The sequence below is a fragment of the Hippocampus comes genome, unplaced genomic scaffold, assembly GCF_001891065.2.
Source record: "Hippocampus comes isolate QL1 unplaced genomic scaffold, H_comes_QL1_v1.1 scaffold271, whole genome shotgun sequence".
In the NCBI taxonomy this organism is placed as follows: domain Eukaryota; kingdom Metazoa; phylum Chordata; class Actinopteri; order Syngnathiformes; family Syngnathidae; genus Hippocampus; species Hippocampus comes.
The window spans coordinates 241778-262101 of record NW_017805830.1 but is presented as its reverse complement, the minus strand read 5'-3'; the positions used below and the strand labels follow the sequence as shown (position 1 = coordinate 262101).

General features: G+C 39.9%; 1 protein-coding gene across 1 annotated transcript in view; it reads left to right on the top strand.

Moving 5' to 3' along the window:
* The window catches only part of abat (4-aminobutyrate aminotransferase), a 37652-nt gene that overhangs the window by 14541 nt on the left and 2787 nt on the right, over window positions 1–20324 (top strand). Inside the window, exons 5-15 of the mRNA XM_019887479.1 lie at window positions 4146–4263; window positions 7982–8031; window positions 8124–8204; window positions 8384–8476; window positions 8939–9001; window positions 9116–9179; window positions 11809–11957; window positions 13118–13255; window positions 14189–14356; window positions 14515–14661; window positions 15489–15600. Coding sequence (XP_019743038.1) covers window positions 4146–4263; window positions 7982–8031; window positions 8124–8204; window positions 8384–8476; window positions 8939–9001; window positions 9116–9179; window positions 11809–11957; window positions 13118–13255; window positions 14189–14356; window positions 14515–14661; window positions 15489–15600 — 1183 coding nt within the window. The remainder of the gene's footprint in view (window positions 1–4145; window positions 4264–7981; window positions 8032–8123; window positions 8205–8383; window positions 8477–8938; window positions 9002–9115; window positions 9180–11808; window positions 11958–13117; window positions 13256–14188; window positions 14357–14514; window positions 14662–15488; window positions 15601–20324) is intronic.

Here is a 20324-nt window from a genome sequence, read left to right as displayed (position 1 = left end):
ATCTATCTATCTGTCTATATCCCTCTATATCTATCTATCTGTCTATCTATATATATATATATATATATTTTTTTTTTTCTTTCTATATTGCGACCTTGAAGCAGGTGCCTGAAAGTTTTGTACTAACACTGACTGGTATGGGCTCTTTCCACATAATCTCCTGCTAACAAAACAATTTTCTGGTTTTGAAAAATGACAATATCCTTCAAGGTTTATCCCTATCTTACCTTCATGGAAGCGGATGTCATCATCGTCAGTTAAATATCTACGGGAAATCCGTGGTTACTTAAAACTTCTTTGAATTTGGATATTCATGCTATTGTTGGTGTTGCTTTTGGAACGAAAAATGAATTGATCTTTTAAAAGGCTCATACTTGGCTGTTTGCTGGTGGTTGCACACACGGCTGTGGTAGTTAGCTCAACCAAAAGACCACAGGCCACTGTATCACCGAATGACATCGCTGTGTTTCGTGCAAAGAGCCTATTTAAAAGTGTTCATAATTCCCAACACGCTAACTAAGGTCCTAGAGGAAGCTTCGTTTCGTTTCTTTTCGTTTGTTTGTTTATTGAACATAAAAACATATACAGTAATAAATTGACTGAAAGTAAGGTAAGTAAAATAGTAAAAAGGAAACCGTAATCAGTCACCATTCAACACAATTATTATGTTCAAGGGAGTAGGAAGAAGTAAAAAACGTATCTAGTCCTACCCCGTGTTATGTGTTTGTATATAAATAGATTATTTTTATATCAATCAGAAAAGAAAGAAAGAAAGAAGGAAGACGTCTCATAAAGGCTCATGTTTTTACCCTTAACCGTGATATTTTTACAACTTTTGGTTTGTATCGGGATTGTATACATACACACCCTGGCACTCTTGTGTCAATTTTCTCCTGTATTCATAATGGAGATTGCAGTACCTTTCTCTATTTATCAACTTAATTCTGATTTATTATGATATTTAATTAATGTTTAGAATTTATCACCTTAACTCTGATTGATGTAGGTTGTTTGTACTATTTTTTTCACTCAGCAAGCGATTTACTCATTTTCAGGTCCGTTTCGAAATTATTCCACAGATTAACACCTTTCACAGATACACTTCTTTGCTTGATGTTTGTTCTTGTTTTGAGTGTTTTGAATAAGTTGGTACCTCTTAAATCATAGCAACTCTCGAATTTCGAAAAACTTCAGAATGTTTTGGCAGAACAGGTTATTGTGTGCTTTGTACATTAATTGGGTGATTTTAAAGTCAACCAGGTCATAAAATTTCATCATGTTAAATTTGATAAATAGCTGAAGTAAAACCGCACCATTCCTCACTGTATCTTTGGTGTTCTTTTGCTAATGAGCAGTGTTTTGTTGGCGCCAAACATCCCTTTTGGAATTATGGCCAAAAAGTTCAAACTTGTTTTCATTGGACCGTAGCACATTTTCCCCACATGTGAGATTTCACTGAAAGGTAAATATTGCGTCTTGCCACCCCAGTTACACAGCCCAGAAAAATGATGAAGAAGAGAAATACTTGTCACATGGCAGTACACAGCTAGTGCTTGCCAGAAATTTCTGCCGTTCCTTCGATGTTGTGCACAGCTTTCTTGGCAGCCTCCCTGACCTGTTATCTTCTCTTGTTTTCATCAATTTTGGAAACACATCCAGTTCTTGGCACTGCCGATCTTTTGATGTACTTTCTCCACGTGGTGAAGACTGCCAAGATATATTTATTCATTCATTCATTCATTTCATGAAAAAAATGAAAGATGTATTTAATGCCTTGGAAATTCTTTTGTATTCTTCTCCTGACTAATACCTTTGAACAAGGACGCTGTCAAAGCTCTCATTAACATAATTTTGAATGTGATGGCTTAATGCTGAGCACAGCTCCATCACCAGTAATAACAGGATGTTCACAGTTATGCAACCTGTTTATCTTAGTTTTTTTTAATTGGTTGTCAAATATTTGTTCGGCATCATTCTGTTATCCTTTTTTTTTTCAAATGTGTTTTTCAGGTCACATTGATGGTGGATAACATTTTTCAGTCATTTATCTTTGCCTCTTTTTTTATATTTCACTAAAACATGACATTTGAAGAGGGGCGTGTCGGTTTTTATAGTCACTTAATGTGTGTGTGTATATATGTGTGTCTGGGGCGAAATGGGATCTTCAATTGTATCTGCCCAGTGAACTAGTTAAATACAGCCTGTGGCACAAATGCTGTTCCTGTAGTTAGACCATGCCACTTTGTCCTCTTTTCCTTTTGCAGTGCTGTTGCACATGTAATCTGTGTATTACTTTATAAGCAAATTATTGAAAGTTTTATTTGCTAAATGTTTTGGACTTGAAGCAATCTCATTTATATGTGACATATTGACATTAGAGGGTGGATTTAAAAGTACAGTAGTTGACTGGGTCACCTTATTAGCCTCTTGAGAAGGCGCGTTTAAACACCGTGACCACGTTCCCTTTCACTGCCAAAATTGCCGAAATTGAGTTTAGATGAGATGTAGAGTGTAACATGGATTTTTGTAGACCTCATTGAATACAGTTGTGTGGCTAACACAACTGTATTCAATATCCAAGCAAAAAAAAAAAAAACAAAAAAACAATGGCCAATAGATCCAATAGATTTCGTAGTTTGAAAGCACCGATGTCAAAGTCAGAGCCCTGGGGCCATTTTATGTGACCCCGTGAAAGCAAATACCGGTAATTTACTTCAACTTCATGTTTCTTACGAAATACCAAAATTGTATTTTTGTTTTCACATTTTTAATGCTGTATATCCATCCATTCATTTTCCGATTCGCTTTATCCTCACAAGGCTAGCGGGGGGTGCTGGAGCCTATCCCAGCCGTCTTCGGGCAGTAGGCGGGGGACACCCTGAACCGGTTGCCAGCAAATTGCAGGGCACACACAAACAAACAACCATCCGCGCTCACACTCACACCTAGGGACAATTTAGAGCAGGGGTAGGGAACTCCAGTTCCTCGAGAGCCATATCCTGCCTGTTTTCGGTCCCTCCTTACTCCAACACAACTGATTCAAACAATCAGCTCTGTCGAGGCCTGAACAAGCATGTTAGGTTCATGGAAACCTTACCTTAAATTGTTCACGGTGCGAATGTTAACATGAATTGCTCTTTGTTTGGTATGTTTGGTGAGGTCATCGCTGATCGGCTCTCTATCTCGCATGACCCTTGAATGGGATAAGAAGTAGATTGATGGAAACTGGACACATGGATGATTGCAAAACAGTGCAAAAGTTATCTTTGGTAAAAAAAAAAAAAAAAAAAAAAATCAATGTTTACGGAATGTATAATGGAACTTTCAGTGATGAAACTGTACAGACAGGTCATGCATATATGCCGGCTCGCAAAAATTGCAGGTGACTGGTTAACCTCACCAGGAATCTCGATGCACAATGTGCCACTTTGATTAGTTCTGTCTTGGGACAAACAAATAAATTCCACTTGCGCATTCATCAATTTGCCTGTAAGTGTAGCTGTATATAGTAGCTATATAAATAATAGACCAACAAACATGAAAATATTCCTAGCGGAGATGATATGAATTAACAGCACTGGAGTGGCATAAATCTGGCACCAGCTGTTTCCAGCTGTCTTAAGACATTGGCTTCCAGACACTGTATCTTTGTTCTGCGGTAGGTTGTCAGATATATGACTTTAAATCTGCAATGAAGGAAGACTGGCTGCTTGTGAGTAAAAATAAAAATTAAAAAAAAAGAGTGAGAGCTGCTCAAGTGCCAGGTACGTGTTCAGCTCCCAATTCAAAACGATTGCAGATCGTGATGCAGTCAGCTACTGGCACTGTGAAGGAGAGAGAGCACACATGGGAGCATTCTGCTTGGCATTTGAATGTGACCACAAGGCCCAGGGTCTAAATAGTAATCGACCACGATAACAAAATGAACCTGAATAATAACTCATTCATGGGAAGTGAGAGGAGACTAACAAGACATATGCACAAGCTAATTGCCATCTGGTGTTAGTGAAGTCCACCTTTCTCTCTCTCTCTCTCTAAAGTGTTCCGGTTTGTTTTTTTACTGTGTTTGTCCTCAACCGAGGAATGAAGCTGGCATCAATCTTGTTGTATGTTTGTTTTGAATTAGAAAACATGTGTCTTCCCAGAATGTTGCCGCTGTCAACTTCTTCTGTAACTATGAAGAGAGCAGGGGAAATTACCTGGTGGATGTGGACGGCAACCGGATGCTGGACATCTACACTCAGATCTCCTCCATTCCTATTGGTTCGTAACAACACAGTTTAAAGATACGTAAACCCTCGCGGGTGAGTTGTAGACCACAGTCCACCGGTCTCAGTGACATATTAACAATAATTCCTATTTGAAAAGGGTTTCAACACGGTTTGTTAGTCGATTGTAAACCTTTTTATCACATTTATGTATGGAATAGATAATAATACTGTTACTGCATTGGTCAGCCTTGTGATGGGGTGGGGGCATTAAAACCAGGTGACACTCCTGGAAGATGCCAGCTTGTTTTATTGACCCTCGTATTACTGAGTTGTGGCCGTGTCCACAATTAAGCAATCACATTCAAACCTGCGTTGAATGACAGCCAACATTTAATGTGCCTTTGATCAGCCCCACATAAAGGCCCCCATAAATTTGTGGACTTGTGAAAATTAACCTTGAATGGTTTGTTGGTTGCAACACTGACATTCCATGTAAAACAATTATTTTATGTTATATATTGCTTACATAACTAACATCAGTCTCCTGAAATTGAAACGAAACTTACTCTGGTTTGCTTGCAATATATTCTCCATGATCATCATTATTTTTAAGCCTTACTACAAGGATCCAGGCTTCAGGCAACCTCCAAAAAGGGGGTTTTGTTCTTGCCAGGGACTTACGCATTCATTAATTCAGTAGCTGAAAGGCTAACTGCTGTGTCTATTGCGTTTCACAAGTTATACAACCAGGACCAACCTGCTCAATATGCATCTAGATCTAATCGAAAAAATAACAGGGTGTACTTTCATCTCAGTCTTCCTTGAGATACTGTACGCCACGCAGACCATGAATGTGTAATCTCTACACACCATCAGTTGATTGAAATGCCTTGCCCACTGTTTTCTCAAATGAATAAAACGGCAGGTTCACGATGGTCTTTGTGAGCCACAAGCTCGCCACATGAATAACAATGGCACTTCAAATCTTACAAAAGAGAGACAGATGATGTCAACTGAGTTAATTGGGCCTGACCTATATATATATATATATACTTTTTTTAATCTTAAACATACAAGCCAGTCTCATATTCCACCACTTCCTTCTTCCTCATACATTACATGAACAAAATTAAGTAACGTCTTGTGGGATCCTCCAATTTGCGCATGTTCATTTTGTTGTCTAAAAATAATCAGCTCTTAGATGCAAATGAAGAATGAAAATATGAACGTGAATGCTTGAGAACAGTGTCATTGTTGTACTTCACTGCGCTCTGCTGGTTAGAAGTGAGAGACAACTTGAATTTATGTAAGGACGCAGAATACTTTACATAAAAAATAAACATTCAAAGCTGTATTGTGTAATTGGCATAGATCAGAACCGAAGCGAAGAGTTATTTGATTGCTTTTTGAAACTATATCATTGTTTGATGGTGTTAACTGTTTGATGGTGTTAACTGTACAAACTGTCAACATGCCCATATTTGCAATTTGTTTCTTAATACTACTAAGGCATATCATTAAGGCTTTTTTTTTTTTTTTTTTGTTAAAAAGTATTCTAATATTTGTTTTGAATGGTACGCTGCTTTTCAAATTCCTGTCATTACCTCAATGGTATATCAAATAAATAAATAAATACTATGCTTTGTAAGTACCATTTAAATGTGGTCGCCTCGTAGACATATATCAAAAGCAAGGCCGCGTTTTTATTTTTGGGCCAATTCACAGATGTACACCATTTGCAACATTAAAAATGTAATATTTTGTCGATTCTTAATTTGATAACCTATATTTTTCATCTATATTTCAACAAAAATAGCTGGCTGCCATATTCCTTGAACACATCACTAGATAAGCATCACGTGGAAATCTTGGACTAGACTGCACAACGACATCCATCCATTCATCCAGCCATCCATTGCTTATTCTGAACAGGTTTGTGGGGGGTGCTTGAGCCTATAGCAGCTGACTTCAGGCAGAAGGCAGACTACCCCCTGAACTGGTCGCCAGCCAGTTGCACGGCACATTTAGAGACAAATGACCATTCACGCCCGCATCCACACCGATCCCACGCTGCCCGCAAACAAGTCAGGCGGGTGTACCACTACACCATCAGCAATTTATGCACAAACACTGACTGGAATTCATCTCCAGGTATAGCGTTAATCCTGAAAGAATGAAGCCATATCATTTCCAGTCAGGAATATAAAATAAGTCTTACAAGTGAGATTCCACTGGAAATATTATGTCCTCCTACCTTGTGTGCATGATGAACAGAGTGCTGCTTTCGTCCAGTGTCTCAGTGGCTTAATTTACGAGCATGGACTTTGCATTCTGGAACGGGGGTGGCGATCCTCCCTCAGGCACATCAGCTCAGCTCTGACCTCTCGCTTGTTATGAATACTTAGCATGACATTAGTTTCTTCATACATTTCAAGTATCAATTCATTTTACTGTATTTTCCACACCATAAGGTGCCACCTAAAAGCATTCAATTTTCTCAAAAGCCGACAGTGCGCCTTCCATATGATCAATATTCTGATTTCTTGGGCGTAGTGTTTTCAATATTCTATCAAGCGCTTTGTTACAGCTGCAGCTATTGCGAAAGCTCTGTATAAATAAAGCTGTACTCTATTGTATTGTACTGATTCCCTTTACCGTGGCTCTATCTAGTGGATGCATGCCGCAACTGCAGCCACTATTGTAGCTTCTATTCTATGCACCTTCTAATGTGGTGCACCTTATATATGAAAACAGATTTAAAATATGCTATTCATTGAAGGTGTGCCTAATACGGTAATTTAGATGACTATATTTGAAAGATAATAAAAACCCCAAATTCACTATCTCAGAAAATTAGCATATTGTGAAAATTCTATGCGAGACATGGGTTTTAGCCTTTGCATTCCTTGTGCCAAGCCACTCTTGAACAACAAACAGCGTCAGAAGCCTGGGCTAAAGACAAAAATGCTGCTGAGTGGTCCAAAGTCATGTTCTCTGATGAAAGCAAATTTAGCATGTCCTTCGAGAACCAGGGTAGGGTCGCTTAGTCTGGAGGAAGCGAGGGGTGTCACAGAATCCACGTTGCGTGAGGTCCAGTGTCAAATTTCCACAGTCAGTCATGGTTTGGGGTGTTATGTCATCTGCTGGAGTTCGTCCTTTGTGTTTCCTGATGTCCTAGGTCGACGCGGCCATCTACCAGAAAATTTTAGAGCACTTCATGCTTCCTCCTGCTGACCAGTTTTTTAGAGATGCAGATTTCACTTTCCAACAGGACTTGGCGCCTTCACACAGTGCCAAAGTTATCAGTACCTAGTGTAAGGACCATAGTATTCCTGTTCTTGACTGGCCAGCAAACTCGCCTGACCTAGAAAATCTCTGGGGTATTGTGAAGAAGACGATGCAATGTGCAAGACCCAGCAATGCAGAAGAGCTGAAGGCCACTGTCAGAGCAACCTGCGCTCTCATAACATCCGAGCAGTGATCCTCGACCATGTCTCGTCGGATTGCTGCACTAATTCAGGCAAATGGAGCCCCAATTAAGCATGGAGTGCTGGACATGTACATACGTTTCATGTTTATAAACTTGGGTTGGCCAACATTTCCAAAAGTCCTTTCTTTGTATAGTCTTAAGTATTAGTCTAATTTTCTGAGAATTTGGGTGTTTTATTAGTTTTGTGTACCTGCACCCTGGATGCATTGAAATGAATTAAGCTTATGACCATTCAATGTCAACTTTATCCAAACCCAGCCCTCTTTCTGGCCTCTTTCAGGATACAATCACCCTGCTCTCCTCAAACTAATGTCCAACCCGAACAATCTGGTAGGTCAGTTTATCAATCTTGTAATAATAGCAATAATGCATTTGTTGCTCTACATTTGAATTAACATCACTGATTCCCTGTCCTGTTTCAGAGTACAGTTGTGAACCGACCCGCCCTTGGAATCTTGCCACCTGAGAATTTTCCGGACAAAATCACAGAAAGTCTCCTTTCTGTGAGTTATTTGTAAATAAACATGCTCTACTACATTCAATCGAGTATCGATACTGTAATTGACCTCCTCTATAAAATATGTATCATACGAGTATAATATAATGTGCAATATTTTGTCTTATAGTTAAGTAGCAGCGCCACAATGTGTTGTTTTCTTTCTCTTCTCTTCCCCTTGTTCAGGTGGCGCCGAGTGGAATGACTCGTGTGCAGACAATGGCCTGTGGCTCATGCTCCAATGAGAATGCTTACAAGGCCATGTTTATCTGGTACAGGGTGAGTGAATTCCCTCCGGCAAACAATATGTCAAAAAAAAAAATGTATTGAATATTGTCATGTTTTGTTCTGTTGATTATGATTATGACTATGATGCTGGTTTGCTAACTGCGCTAACTGATACTGTAATCTTGATACATGTAAAAGCTTTGTTGGCTCAAGCAGACAGTATAAATGACAGAGAGGACGTTTCGGGGGTGAAGGGGCCATCATGGGAAATCCACCTTCTATCCAGGCATTACGTTTCTTAACTAATAGATTAAGGACAAGCATTCGCTAGCTCCTGACTGGAGACCTTATCAAAGTTCAAGCTTATTGGTCAGTTATTGGTCGTTTGCTTTATGCAAACCTGAATCTTTAATCACTGTTCTGGAGAGTAAAACTTCAGGTCAAATGTTATATGTCATATTGAATCAAATGTTCACGCAACTGGATTTCAAATGTGTTTGGTTCTTGGTGCAGAATAAAGAGCGTGGCCACACCTCACCATCCAATGAAGAGCTCCGTACCTCCATGATAAACCAGGTGAAGAAAACACTTCCCATTAGATTTTCGGTTATATTCTGTATTGTTCTGGGTCTAGTGAACAAATCTTTGATCCGTTTTAGTTTTCATCCTTTTATTTTCCGTTTTTCTCAGGGCCCAGGTTGTCCAGACTTGAGTATTTTATCTTTCATGGGGGGTTTCCATGGTAGAACTCTGGGTAAGTGTCATGGGCAAAGTGAGTAACATGAAGCAACACCGTGCTTCAACTACTGTGAATTTCATTATCATGTTTTGTCTACCTATCTCCTCAAAACAAAATGGATTGAACGACTACTTTTTAACTATCCGAGCCATGAGTGATTCAGACTTAAATGGAAAGTGGACTTCTCATTAATGATATAAGTGACCATCTACCTGTCTTTGCAGTTTTTCCAAATTATTTTGATAGAAAAGCTAAGTCAACAACTCACTTAACAGAAATAAGACTAAGAACCCAACGCTCCATCGATGCTTTTAAGCAAGACCTAGAAAAACAAAACTGGACCGAGGTCTACTCAAACGAAGACCCAAATACAGCGTTTGAAGTATTTCAGTCTACCATAATCTCCTTATATGATAAACATTTTCCATTAACTAAAGTCCCCAAAAAGTATAAAGACCCAAGTAAGCCATGGATAATGAAAGGCATAGAAAACGCATGTAAAAAGAAAAACAATTTATATAAGTTGTTTTTAAAATTGAGAACTAAAGAAGCTGAAAAAAAATATGAGACCTATAAAATGCCGACCCCCGCTTTAGACTGACGGGAAGGTAGAACACAATGCAGCCGACAAGGTCTTCTGACGAACATGGCAGCTGCTGTCACTCTTGTACTAAATCTCGAGCCTCTTGATCAAATATTTTTTTTTCGTTACCTGGAACAAAATAACCTTTAACAAGCCACATGCTGCTTCAGCAAATCGAACGACAAGCGCATCATTTTCTCATGTCACATGTAGCATCTTGTTTTTGCCTGCTCTGTTGAATTTCCCATGACGTCTCTTCCGCAATGCCACCACAGTGGTGAGAAGAATTTCGTATTTTCTGTCACGACACAGATGCATCCATTTTGCAGGATCTCTGTGTGAAATGGGCTTTGCTTGCGTATGTCATCAGGTATTGCGAGTCCAACTGCCTTGTTTCCTGTGAGTCGGTGCCACCGGGGCAGGTTTTGGCAATTCCTGGTAATTGGCTCGGTTGTCTGGTTCAACTGAATCCCCTTTGGGGGGGACCAGGATCCGTTTCTGTTTGTGCTTCATGCCTGTTGTGCAAATGTCTTTTGTGTAGCTCTCCCCCCACCCCACCAAACCCAAGTTAGCTGGCAGTACCTCATACATTTAGTAATGAAAGTTTCCTAGAACAACGGGTGCGAAGCTATTAAATTAGCTGAGCTGGTGATATAGCAACTGTGGCTGTCGTATGACATTCTACATTACGGATGACTTCCTCCAAATTGAGCTATTTGCTTCACCGTTCAGACTACCTCAGATGAGCTCTCTTTTTTTTTTTCCAGCCGATCCAGCACCTCTAATGAGGCAGTCGGAGGGAGTGCCTTGGAATTTTTTGCTTCTTGGATGTGTTGATGGGCGGTTGCTAAGGCCCCCCCCTCACCCCCATCCCTGAAAGCCGACAGGTTAATAGTGACGCTGAGGAGGCGTAGACAGACAAAGAGCCTATTTGGCCAAAGGCCGGCTCAGGAATCGAGACGGAAGTAGAAGAAGGAGGCTGGTTGAAAATAACACTTTCAGCCTGTGGGCCACGGCCCGCCACAGCATTTGATCCCATTCTAAAACGAATAATGCCAAATAAAGCCGGAAATCATTGAACCCATGAAGGCTCATAATATAAAATAGAGTGGATGTGTAACAAACCGGGCAATGACATGTGGGTACATCATCTGGAGACATGGTGAAGCAGCATGTGGTTGCCTCGTTCCAAGACAGAATACAGTACACAAGCTGCTGTCACACATGGACTGAACATGATGGGTCCTGCCTTCAGTGAGGACAATACAATCAAGAAACACATTTTCATCCATTTTATGCTAATTCGATCCTTTCCACCACCCACTCCGTCCGTTTGTAGCTACATTGTCATCATTATAGTATAATGAGTCCCAAGGTTCGTCTGCACCTCGATTCACAGTGGTGTTTTGATTTTTAAAAAAAATATTGTTGGGAGAACGCATAAATTGCAAAAATACATTTCCTCCAAATGAGTAAATCGCTTGCTGAGTTCAAAAACAAATTCAAAAAAATAGTACAAACTACATACATCAATCAGAGTTAAAATGATAAATTCTAAACATTAAATATAATGAATCAGAACTAGGTTGATAAATAGAGAAAGGTATTGAAATATCCATTATGAATACAAGAGAAAATTAACACAAGAGTGCCAGGGTGTGTATGTATAAATTCCCGAGACAAACCAAAAGTATAAAAATATCACGGTTAAGGGTAAAGTATGAGCCTTAATGGAGACTTCTTTCTTCTTACTTTGTTTCTTTTCTGATTGATATAAAAATGATTCAATAGATATAAACATATAACACGGGGTAGGACTAGATAAGTTCTTTACTTCTTCCTACTCCCTTGAACATAATAACTGTGTTGAATGATGACAAATTTCTCTTTCCTCTTTACTATTTTATTTACCTTATTTTCTGTCAAATTATTACTGTATATGTTTTATGTTCAATAAACAATAAACAAACAAACAAACAAGCCATCACACCAAGGCGTTCAATTCTAAATATGTTGCCGTTTTTATTTTTATTACACGGTTTTTAACTTTGTCTTTCCCAGGGTGCTTGGCAACAACACACTCCAAAGCAATACATAAGTTGGATGTGCCCGCTTTTGATTGGCCTATCGCCCCATTCCCCAAACTGCAGTATCCATTGGAGGAGTTCAGCAGAGAGAATGCACAGGAGGAGGCTCGCTGTTTGGAGCAGGTCAGCTCTCCACGTGTGTTCTCATGAGGACAACCTAGATGTAAATGGAATGATAATAAGAACAGCCAACATGTTTTGACATGTTTGTAAATTTCAATGGCTCATGCTTGGCTACTAAATTGTGTACAATAGAGATAGACCGATTAGCAGCCAGGCCAAGTACACTGGTCAACAACATTTTAATCAGAGATGGCTAATGTATTTTTGATGCTGATTTCAAAAATGGCGTTACTTTTTTCCTTGTACATCAGATTTTTGAGATATTTTCATTTTTTTGTTTTTTAAGTTTGACCTGTAAAAACTTGCTTGATATGGATTTTACCATGCGTTTCTAGCTATTTCTAGCTATGACGTTTCAGAAAAAAAATCACCTTAACCCTTAATTCATAAATATTTCTAAATATTTAGTAATATTTTAAAAATAATATAATATGAAATGTAGTAATATATTTCATAAATAAATTATTCTATTACATATTATATTATCCATCCATCCATTTTCTGATCCGCTTATCCTCACAAGTGTTGCGGGGCGTACTGGAGCCTATCCCAGCTGTCTTCTGGCAGTAGGCGGGGGACAAACTGAACTGGTTGCCAGCCAATTGCAGGGCACACAGACACGAACAACCATCGGCACCCCCTCACACCTAGGGACAATTTAAAGTACTCCATTAACCTGCCATGCGTGTTTTTGGAATGTGGGAGGAAACTGGGGTTCCCGGAGAACACAACACAGGCAAGGGGAAGCTTGGTGCATGTTCTTTGGGTTTCACCCTTAGAGATACTGTGAGAAGCTCAACCATCCAGAAGGGGCTCTAAGTAGAGCCGCTGGTCCTTCATTTTGCGAGAGCCGGAAGAGGTGACTCAGCGTCTCTTTAGGATGCCTCGTGGATGCTCCCCGAGGCCCCAGGACAACCCAGGATGCGCTGGAGAGACTGTGTCTCTCAGCTGGCCTGGGAACACTTCGGGATTCCCCCACAAAAGATGAATGAAGTGACTTTGGAGAGGGAAGTCTCTTCTTCCCTGCTTAAACTGCTGTCCCTGTGACCCTTACCCAGATAAGCGGAAGAAAATGGATAGATGGATGGATGGATGGATGGATGGATGTTTTTGGATACATTTATAAAGCTGTCCATCTTGCATCTTGAATGTGTCTTCAGGTAGAGGACCTGATCGGAAAGTGGAGGCAGAAGGGTAAGCCTGTTGCCGGGATTGTAATCGAACCCATTCAAGCTGAGGGAGGAGATAATCACGCCTCTGCGGAATTCTTCAGGAGCCTCCGCAAAATTGCCAGCAAGGTAACAGTAACGGCAACAGTAACAGCAATCGGGTCTTTGACAAGTGCCTGCAACAAATGGGTCACATGCCACAGTATCAATCTGTAATGAATTCTGGTGTCCAACGACATTCAACATTGTCAGGGATCTGCTCCGTTTGTCCAATGTCGCACCTGTTGGTGAGCATGTCATTAGCTCTTTTCTGGCAAAAGAACTAATACGCCGACGACTTACAGTCAAATTGTGCAACTGTCACGGGTTTTTGTTTGTTTGATATTTTGAGTTGTCGCATTTTTCAAGACTTTTTTGTGTTGTTAATTTTGTTTTTCCAGTGTTCCCCTGTAAGTGTTCATGTTAATATATTTTGTTCAGTACACCTTGCTTCTCATGCCTCTCTGCCTTTTTGGTCATTTACCATCACACTACATGACAAACGTGGACCATTTCATTTTTACATAGTGAATCAGTGCCAGGTTAGAGTGGAGAGTTACCCTCACTCTTTATAAGGTTTTTTTGTGTGTGTTCTTCAAAATATGTAAAGGTCTGGTTGCAGCAAGTAGGTTTTATGGGTACAACCAGTGTTTCATTCTGGGTTAGTCGAGTGTTCCAAATCCCGTGCAGGCTTATATTGTAATGAGTCACTTTTGAAGTTCGACATGGTCCGAGTGTCTTTCCCATTTTATACTGCATCATTCTAGCTAACAAGCAATCTAACTCGAAGAGATTTGTTTGATTTGTTTGTTTGAGATTTGTGTATTGATGCAGAAAAGTAAGTAAAGAAGAGATATTATATGTGGCGTGTGTGAAGGGATAATGAATTCACCATCACTGTATTGGCCTTTTTATGAAATTGAAGAGCCAACTGAATTGAGATTGTAATGGTCAGGTTGTTTGACTTTGCAGTGTTTTCTCAATTATCATGTATCAATCCATTTGTCTGTTTTCTCCATGCAGCATGGCTGTGCGTTCCATGTGGATGAGGTCCAAACCGGAGGAGGGTGCACAGGAAAGTTCTGGGCCCACGAGCACTGGGGCATGGACGACCCCGCTGATATTGTCTCCTTCAGCAAGAAGCTTCTGACTGGTGGTTTCTACTACAAGGATGCATTTCAGGCTGATCAGGTTTGCCATTTTCCAGATTTACTCAAATAAAGACCAAAGCCTTTATCTAATCCGAACATATCAAAATATATGTATTTATTTCTGCAGTCTTTGAATCCCCCTCACTGTCATAGCTGTGTCACATTGTGATCTTTTACACGTTGCTTGCCTGTTGTCAGCCCTACCGCATCTTTAACACATGGATGGGAGACCCTACAAAGAACTTGTTGCTTTCCGAGGTCCTCAGCGTGATTCGCAGAGAAAACCTCTTGGTGGAGGTGAACCGTTCAGGAAAAGCCTTGATGAACGGCCTGAATGAGTTACAGGTAATGTGTTTGTGTGTTGATTTCTGTGTGTTATTTAATGTCAAATGACTTTGTGTAGCTTGCCTGAAGTGTTGTAGTTGTTTATTTACACAAGCTTTTTATTCATTATTTCAAGCATTTGTAATCTTATTTACATTGGCTGCACTGACAAAGTGAAGGATCCCAAAGTGTGTTATACAATATATTTGTATATTCTATATTTGTGTTAGGCTTATTTTAAGATTAGCACAGGACCCACAGTCAGACACAATAAACTCAGTACTGGTTTATTGTCAAGAAAAGGGACAGGTCAAGGAGGCAGGAACCAAAGGCAGTCAGAGAAATCAAACGCAGGTGTCCAGGAAGGCTGAGCGTAACAGCTAAGAAGCAGCAAGTACGGCAGGGAAGACAGCTAACGAACTGGCAACAGGTGGTGAGTGTGGCTGACGAGGTGAAGACTGGCAGGTGTGTAGGTGAGACAGGTGCGATGATTGGGGAGACTGAATTAAGGGAAAGGTAACAAAAAACAACAGAGGGAGGGGCCACACAGTGGAACACTGAGGACAGACAATGTATTCTAACAATTTATGTTTGAACTTCTCCATACTGTCCGTTCCGTCCGTCCGTTATCCGAGTCGCTTATCCTCATGAGGGTCGTGGGCGTGCTGGAGCCTATCCCAGCCGTCTTCGGGCAGTAGGCGGGTTACACCCTGGACTGGTTGCCAGCCAATCGCAGTTCTCCATACTGGACTATACTTATTTTTCCAATTCACAGTTCAGAATATAAACAATGTTGCTCACGAGCTCTTGCTCGGTGAGAGTATGACCTAGATGCCTCTTCTTCTCAGGCTCAGTACGCCGGCATCTTGAGTCGAGCTCGAGGGCAAGGAACTTTCTGTGCCATTGATGTCTGTGATGATGCAACACGCAATAACATCCTTCAGAAAGCCCGGAACAAGGGTATGTAATGTGTCACTTTTCATTTATTTCTTTCTTGACTCTTGTATTTGCTTCATTCTTGATCATGATATAAACAAAAGGGCCATGCAAACTAAGTCGACATCTACCTTATCTTCTCACTGCTCTGCGGTCACATGCGACACACACGCACGCACACACAGACACACACACACTCACACACATTCTATGCCACAGCAGGGAGATAGTGCCTTACTCAGAATGTATACTGGCATTTGTCATCCACACTTGGATCTCATGTTAGATATAAAAATTGGCACACTACTTTCCAAAACTTACTTTTGAAACATTCTGTTGATTTGAATCAAATTGAAATCTAGTATATTAAAGATGTCAGTCCATTAAAATTTGTAATTGTAATAATCACATGATTTCTGTGGTTACAGTATTGGAACAACAAGATCCATTTCGTTGTCCTTGGTGTAGACTGAATATATTTGGGTGTCAGATTGAAAAATGAATAAGAGACAGAATTTCAGAATGACAGCTTTTGTTTGATGGTATTTAAATATATTTTTAAATATTTTATTTAATTTTAAATTTAATTATTTCTAATTTTTTTTAATTTAATTTAATTTAAAATTTAAATTTAATGTAATACATTTTAATCTCGATGTATTAAATGCCTCAGCATAGAGTACCTTTTGTTTGAAGCCATTCACTTTTTAAATGAGCAAAAGTATTGAAACGGATACCAACGTAACGTGAATAACATTTATTATTATTGGAGGCATAACCCTTCCTTGCAATTACTGCATCAAGCCTGCAACGAATTGATATCAATAGACTGTTGGATTCTTCATTTGAAATGCGTTTACAGGCCTTTGCAGCAGCCTCTTTCAGTTCTTGTTTGTTGCTGGTCCTTTTTCCCTTCAGTATCCTATTCAGGAGGTAAAAGACATACTCAATTGGGTTAAGTTTCACTGACACTCTTGGCCACTCCACCTGACAAGGTCATTTTTGTGTCAACAGTGTGTTTTAGGTGATCATATTTTTATCGTATACAGTAATCCCTCATTTATCGCGGGGGTTACGTTCCAAAAAGAACCAGTGACAGGTGAAATCCGTGAAGTAGTGAGCTTTATTTTTTACGCTTATTATACAATACTGAACTATGTGTACAATGAAACCAAAGACCAAAACCTGTTTTCAGGCCCAAGCACAAAAAAAAAAAAATGTTTCCAACAAATAACTACAATAGTTTTTGGAAATGCTATACTGTAAAATAATATTGCTTGAGCGCGTCCTCGGGTCGCTTTGCCGGTGCAGAATGTTTCGTCGACATTGTGGGGTATGTATGTACAAAGACGAGGTGCGGAGACTGTTCACGTTGGTCAGTGCCTTAGCCAATCCGGATGCAGCACGCAATTCACTGTTCTAAACATTTAAAAAATTGCACTCAAAAAATCAGTGAAACAGCAAAGCCGCGGAAGGTGAACCGCGTTAGAGCGCGGGGTCACTGTATTGCATGATGAAGCTTCTCCCCATTAGTTTGAATGGATTTTTCTGTAAATTGCCAGACAAATTGGTTTTGTCGACTTCATTCTACTGTCTGCTCCTGTCATGTGTTACATCATGCAAGCACAAGCATGACATTACTTCACCATACAAATGAGCTTTTATGTTTTGGAATCTTAACTCTTTTATTACCCATGACGTATAAATACGTCTTGTAAACCCACTATGGCTGCGTACCCATGAAGTATTTTTATGTCTTTTGCGTTTTTTTGCGTCATAGTGTCCAGAAGGGTTTGACGCAGTCTCTGACTCAGGATCAGGCTTGTTTGCTTTGTAAATCATTTAAAATCTGTCCAGCAGACGGCAGTGGGTGTAAGGGATCAGCCAGGATCATACTGCAGAAGAAGTAGAAGTAGAAGGGGAGGGATGCATGGGAGGAGTTGTGGAGTATAGTGATGGGAATTCCGGCTCTTTTTAGAGAGCCAGTTCTTTTGGCTCGGCTCACTAAAAAGAGCCGGCTCTTTCGGCTCCCAAATTGGTCCTCAGTTTTTTTGTTGCTTAAATTAATTTACTACCAAAAATAATGTAAAATTATGTGTAAAATGAATTACGAATGTAAAAAATATACAGTACATCAAATATTTATTATTTATATGGTTTTATTTATATTCTTCTGAACAGACTCAACATGGCGTACAGCATGGAGTGCTACAAAAAATAAATTACAAAGTACAAAAACAAAGACCCATCTCAAAACAATGTCAACAAAAAGTTCCAATCTCTGATTGTGTATATTCATAAGCTTTTAACTATTTACAGTAAAACAACATAAGTAAGCTTTGATTACCACACAACAAAATATAAATTAAAATTTGGTATTGGATATTTTAACATTGCACAGTCTACACGCTGCCTTTGAACTATCAATTAAGTTGAAATCAGTCCAAATTTCACTGCGTTTCCTTTCCATTTTCTCACCTTTCCACTTTCCACCGTGTAGTTTTTTTCTCAGTACTGTAGCGCTATCGAGCTCTCTGTCGTCTCCCTGTCTCTCCTGTTCGTGTGCCGTGTGCTGCTGTGTCTCTAACTCCTCCCCCTTCTCCTCGCTGCAGCGCGCGTGCGCGCGCGCGTGTGTGCGTGTGTGCGTGTGTGCGTGTGTGCGTGTGTGTGTGTGTGTGTGTGTGTGTGTGTGTGTGTGTGTGTGTGTGTGTATGTGTGTGTAAAACCCTCCCCTCCCTCTTCTACCACGGATCTTGACCAATCACGTGCGGCTTTAACCGAAAGGGGGAAAAAAAACAGGAGAAAAAAAAAGTCGGCTCCTTTTAAGAGCGGCTCCCTATTAGGATCCGGCTCCTGTCGGTCACTTCAAAGAGCCGGCTGTAAGAGCCGGTTCGTTCGCGAACGACACATCACTAGTGGAGTAGCTTGGAGTCCTGTGGAGTTAGTAGAGAGTGCATTTGATCCAGTCGCAATGGAGAAATCAAAACAATTAACCCTTGAGGATTGCTTTTGGGGAAGAAAAGGATGCAGCAGCCATCTAAAGAGGCTATGAGTGCAAGAACACTGTGCATGGCGCACGGTTAGTGCAGCAAAGGTGCTCGGTCTACCTCCGCAAAGGCAAGCGAAGTGAAACTGGAATGTGCTGTAAGATATTGTGTGCCCTTGCATCAGGGCAATTGCTCCATTTTGTATCACAACCAAAAAAATTATGCAAAAGTTGCAGGGTGGAGGGGGAAACACATGCACGTATGTGCTGTCAACACATGCAAACATGCACTTGCACATACTCACTGAACTCAATGTTTCACTTCTGCTCATAGTTCATTTCAGCAGTTCAATCGAGTGCAAATAAATATTTTTGATATCAAAGCCCTTTTTGCGGTGTTTGTTTTGTGGCAGGAAAGTCTTCTTCAGACGTTTGAGCTCTCAAAAAAGCAAAAAAAAAAAAGTAGTGATACTTGAAATTATGCTTGAAATGCATGCTTTTACAAAAAGGTCTTTTTATCCAATTTTTTCCATCAGAAACCTGAAATCTGATGGAATTTTGCTATTTTCTAATGCTAATAGCTAAATAATGGAAAAAGATATAAGCAAACTTTTTTCCAGCTAAAAGACAGTCTCATCTTTCTTTTGGCCAGCTGCATGTTTATATCGTAATCGAGCACAATCTGTGGGCCTTGCGAGGTCAATCAAAATTCAGTTGAACGGCTGGGATTGAGGGCTTTGCTCCAGTGGAAATGGCTGGGAATCAGTTAAGACAGTGATGTCAAACATGCGGGCCGGAACCGGCCCCCAAAGACGTTCGATCAGGCCCGCAGGATCATTTAAAAGTGAAAAAAATGCATAAAATACAAGGGATGAATATTTTTAATAAGGTGCAATTCATGGAGTATCTGCTAGGGGGACACACTGTTTTGATCAGAGTAGAAGACAACAGCAGTCTCAGTCTGTCACTGAGACAGACACAACACAGCAAACGATATCAAGGACATGTGAATACGTTATTCTTTACACATTTAATAGCACTCTCCTTATTTTGTAAGGTGTAGGCAGGAATTAGAGTTAGATTTTATTTGCACATGTGTAAATGGTTTAAAATATCCTTTCTTTATAAATCTCGTATATTTATCAGTACCAATTGTTTCAGTTTTGTGCCTTTTTATACAATCAGTGGGATCAGTTGCAATGCATATATGTGAATGATAAAAGTAAATTGCAAATTTGTCGAAGGAAATCTAAGCTGCTTCATGAAATGTTTTGTTGAAGATATGTTCATTAAATTTCAACATTTTCCTAATGTTCATGTGCGTTGAGACCTAAACAAAGGAAAGACATTATTTTGCTTATTTATAGCAGAGTCTGGTATAATTTTAATGGTCCGGCCCACTTGACATCTACCGAGGCCATATGTGGCCCACAATATGAAATGAGTTTGACACCCCTGAGTTAAACAGATCCTTTCTTTCACCATACTTTTGCCTTTCCACCACTTTTGTAGAGGTTAATCTTGGTCTCATCAGTCCACAAAACGTTTTATTCAAAACTAGTGTGGCTCATCTCGGTACTCCTTTGCAAATTCCAATCCGGCTTTCCCATTCTTTTTGTCGTTGTGTAGTCAGAACATTCCAAATTCTTGTTTTGGCTTTGCCCAATGATTGTGCAAAAAAAAAAATCTGATTGCTTTTGTCCCATAGACAGTTGTCTGGTATTCATGTTTGCGTAAGAACAAATGCAGTTTTCACAAGCGA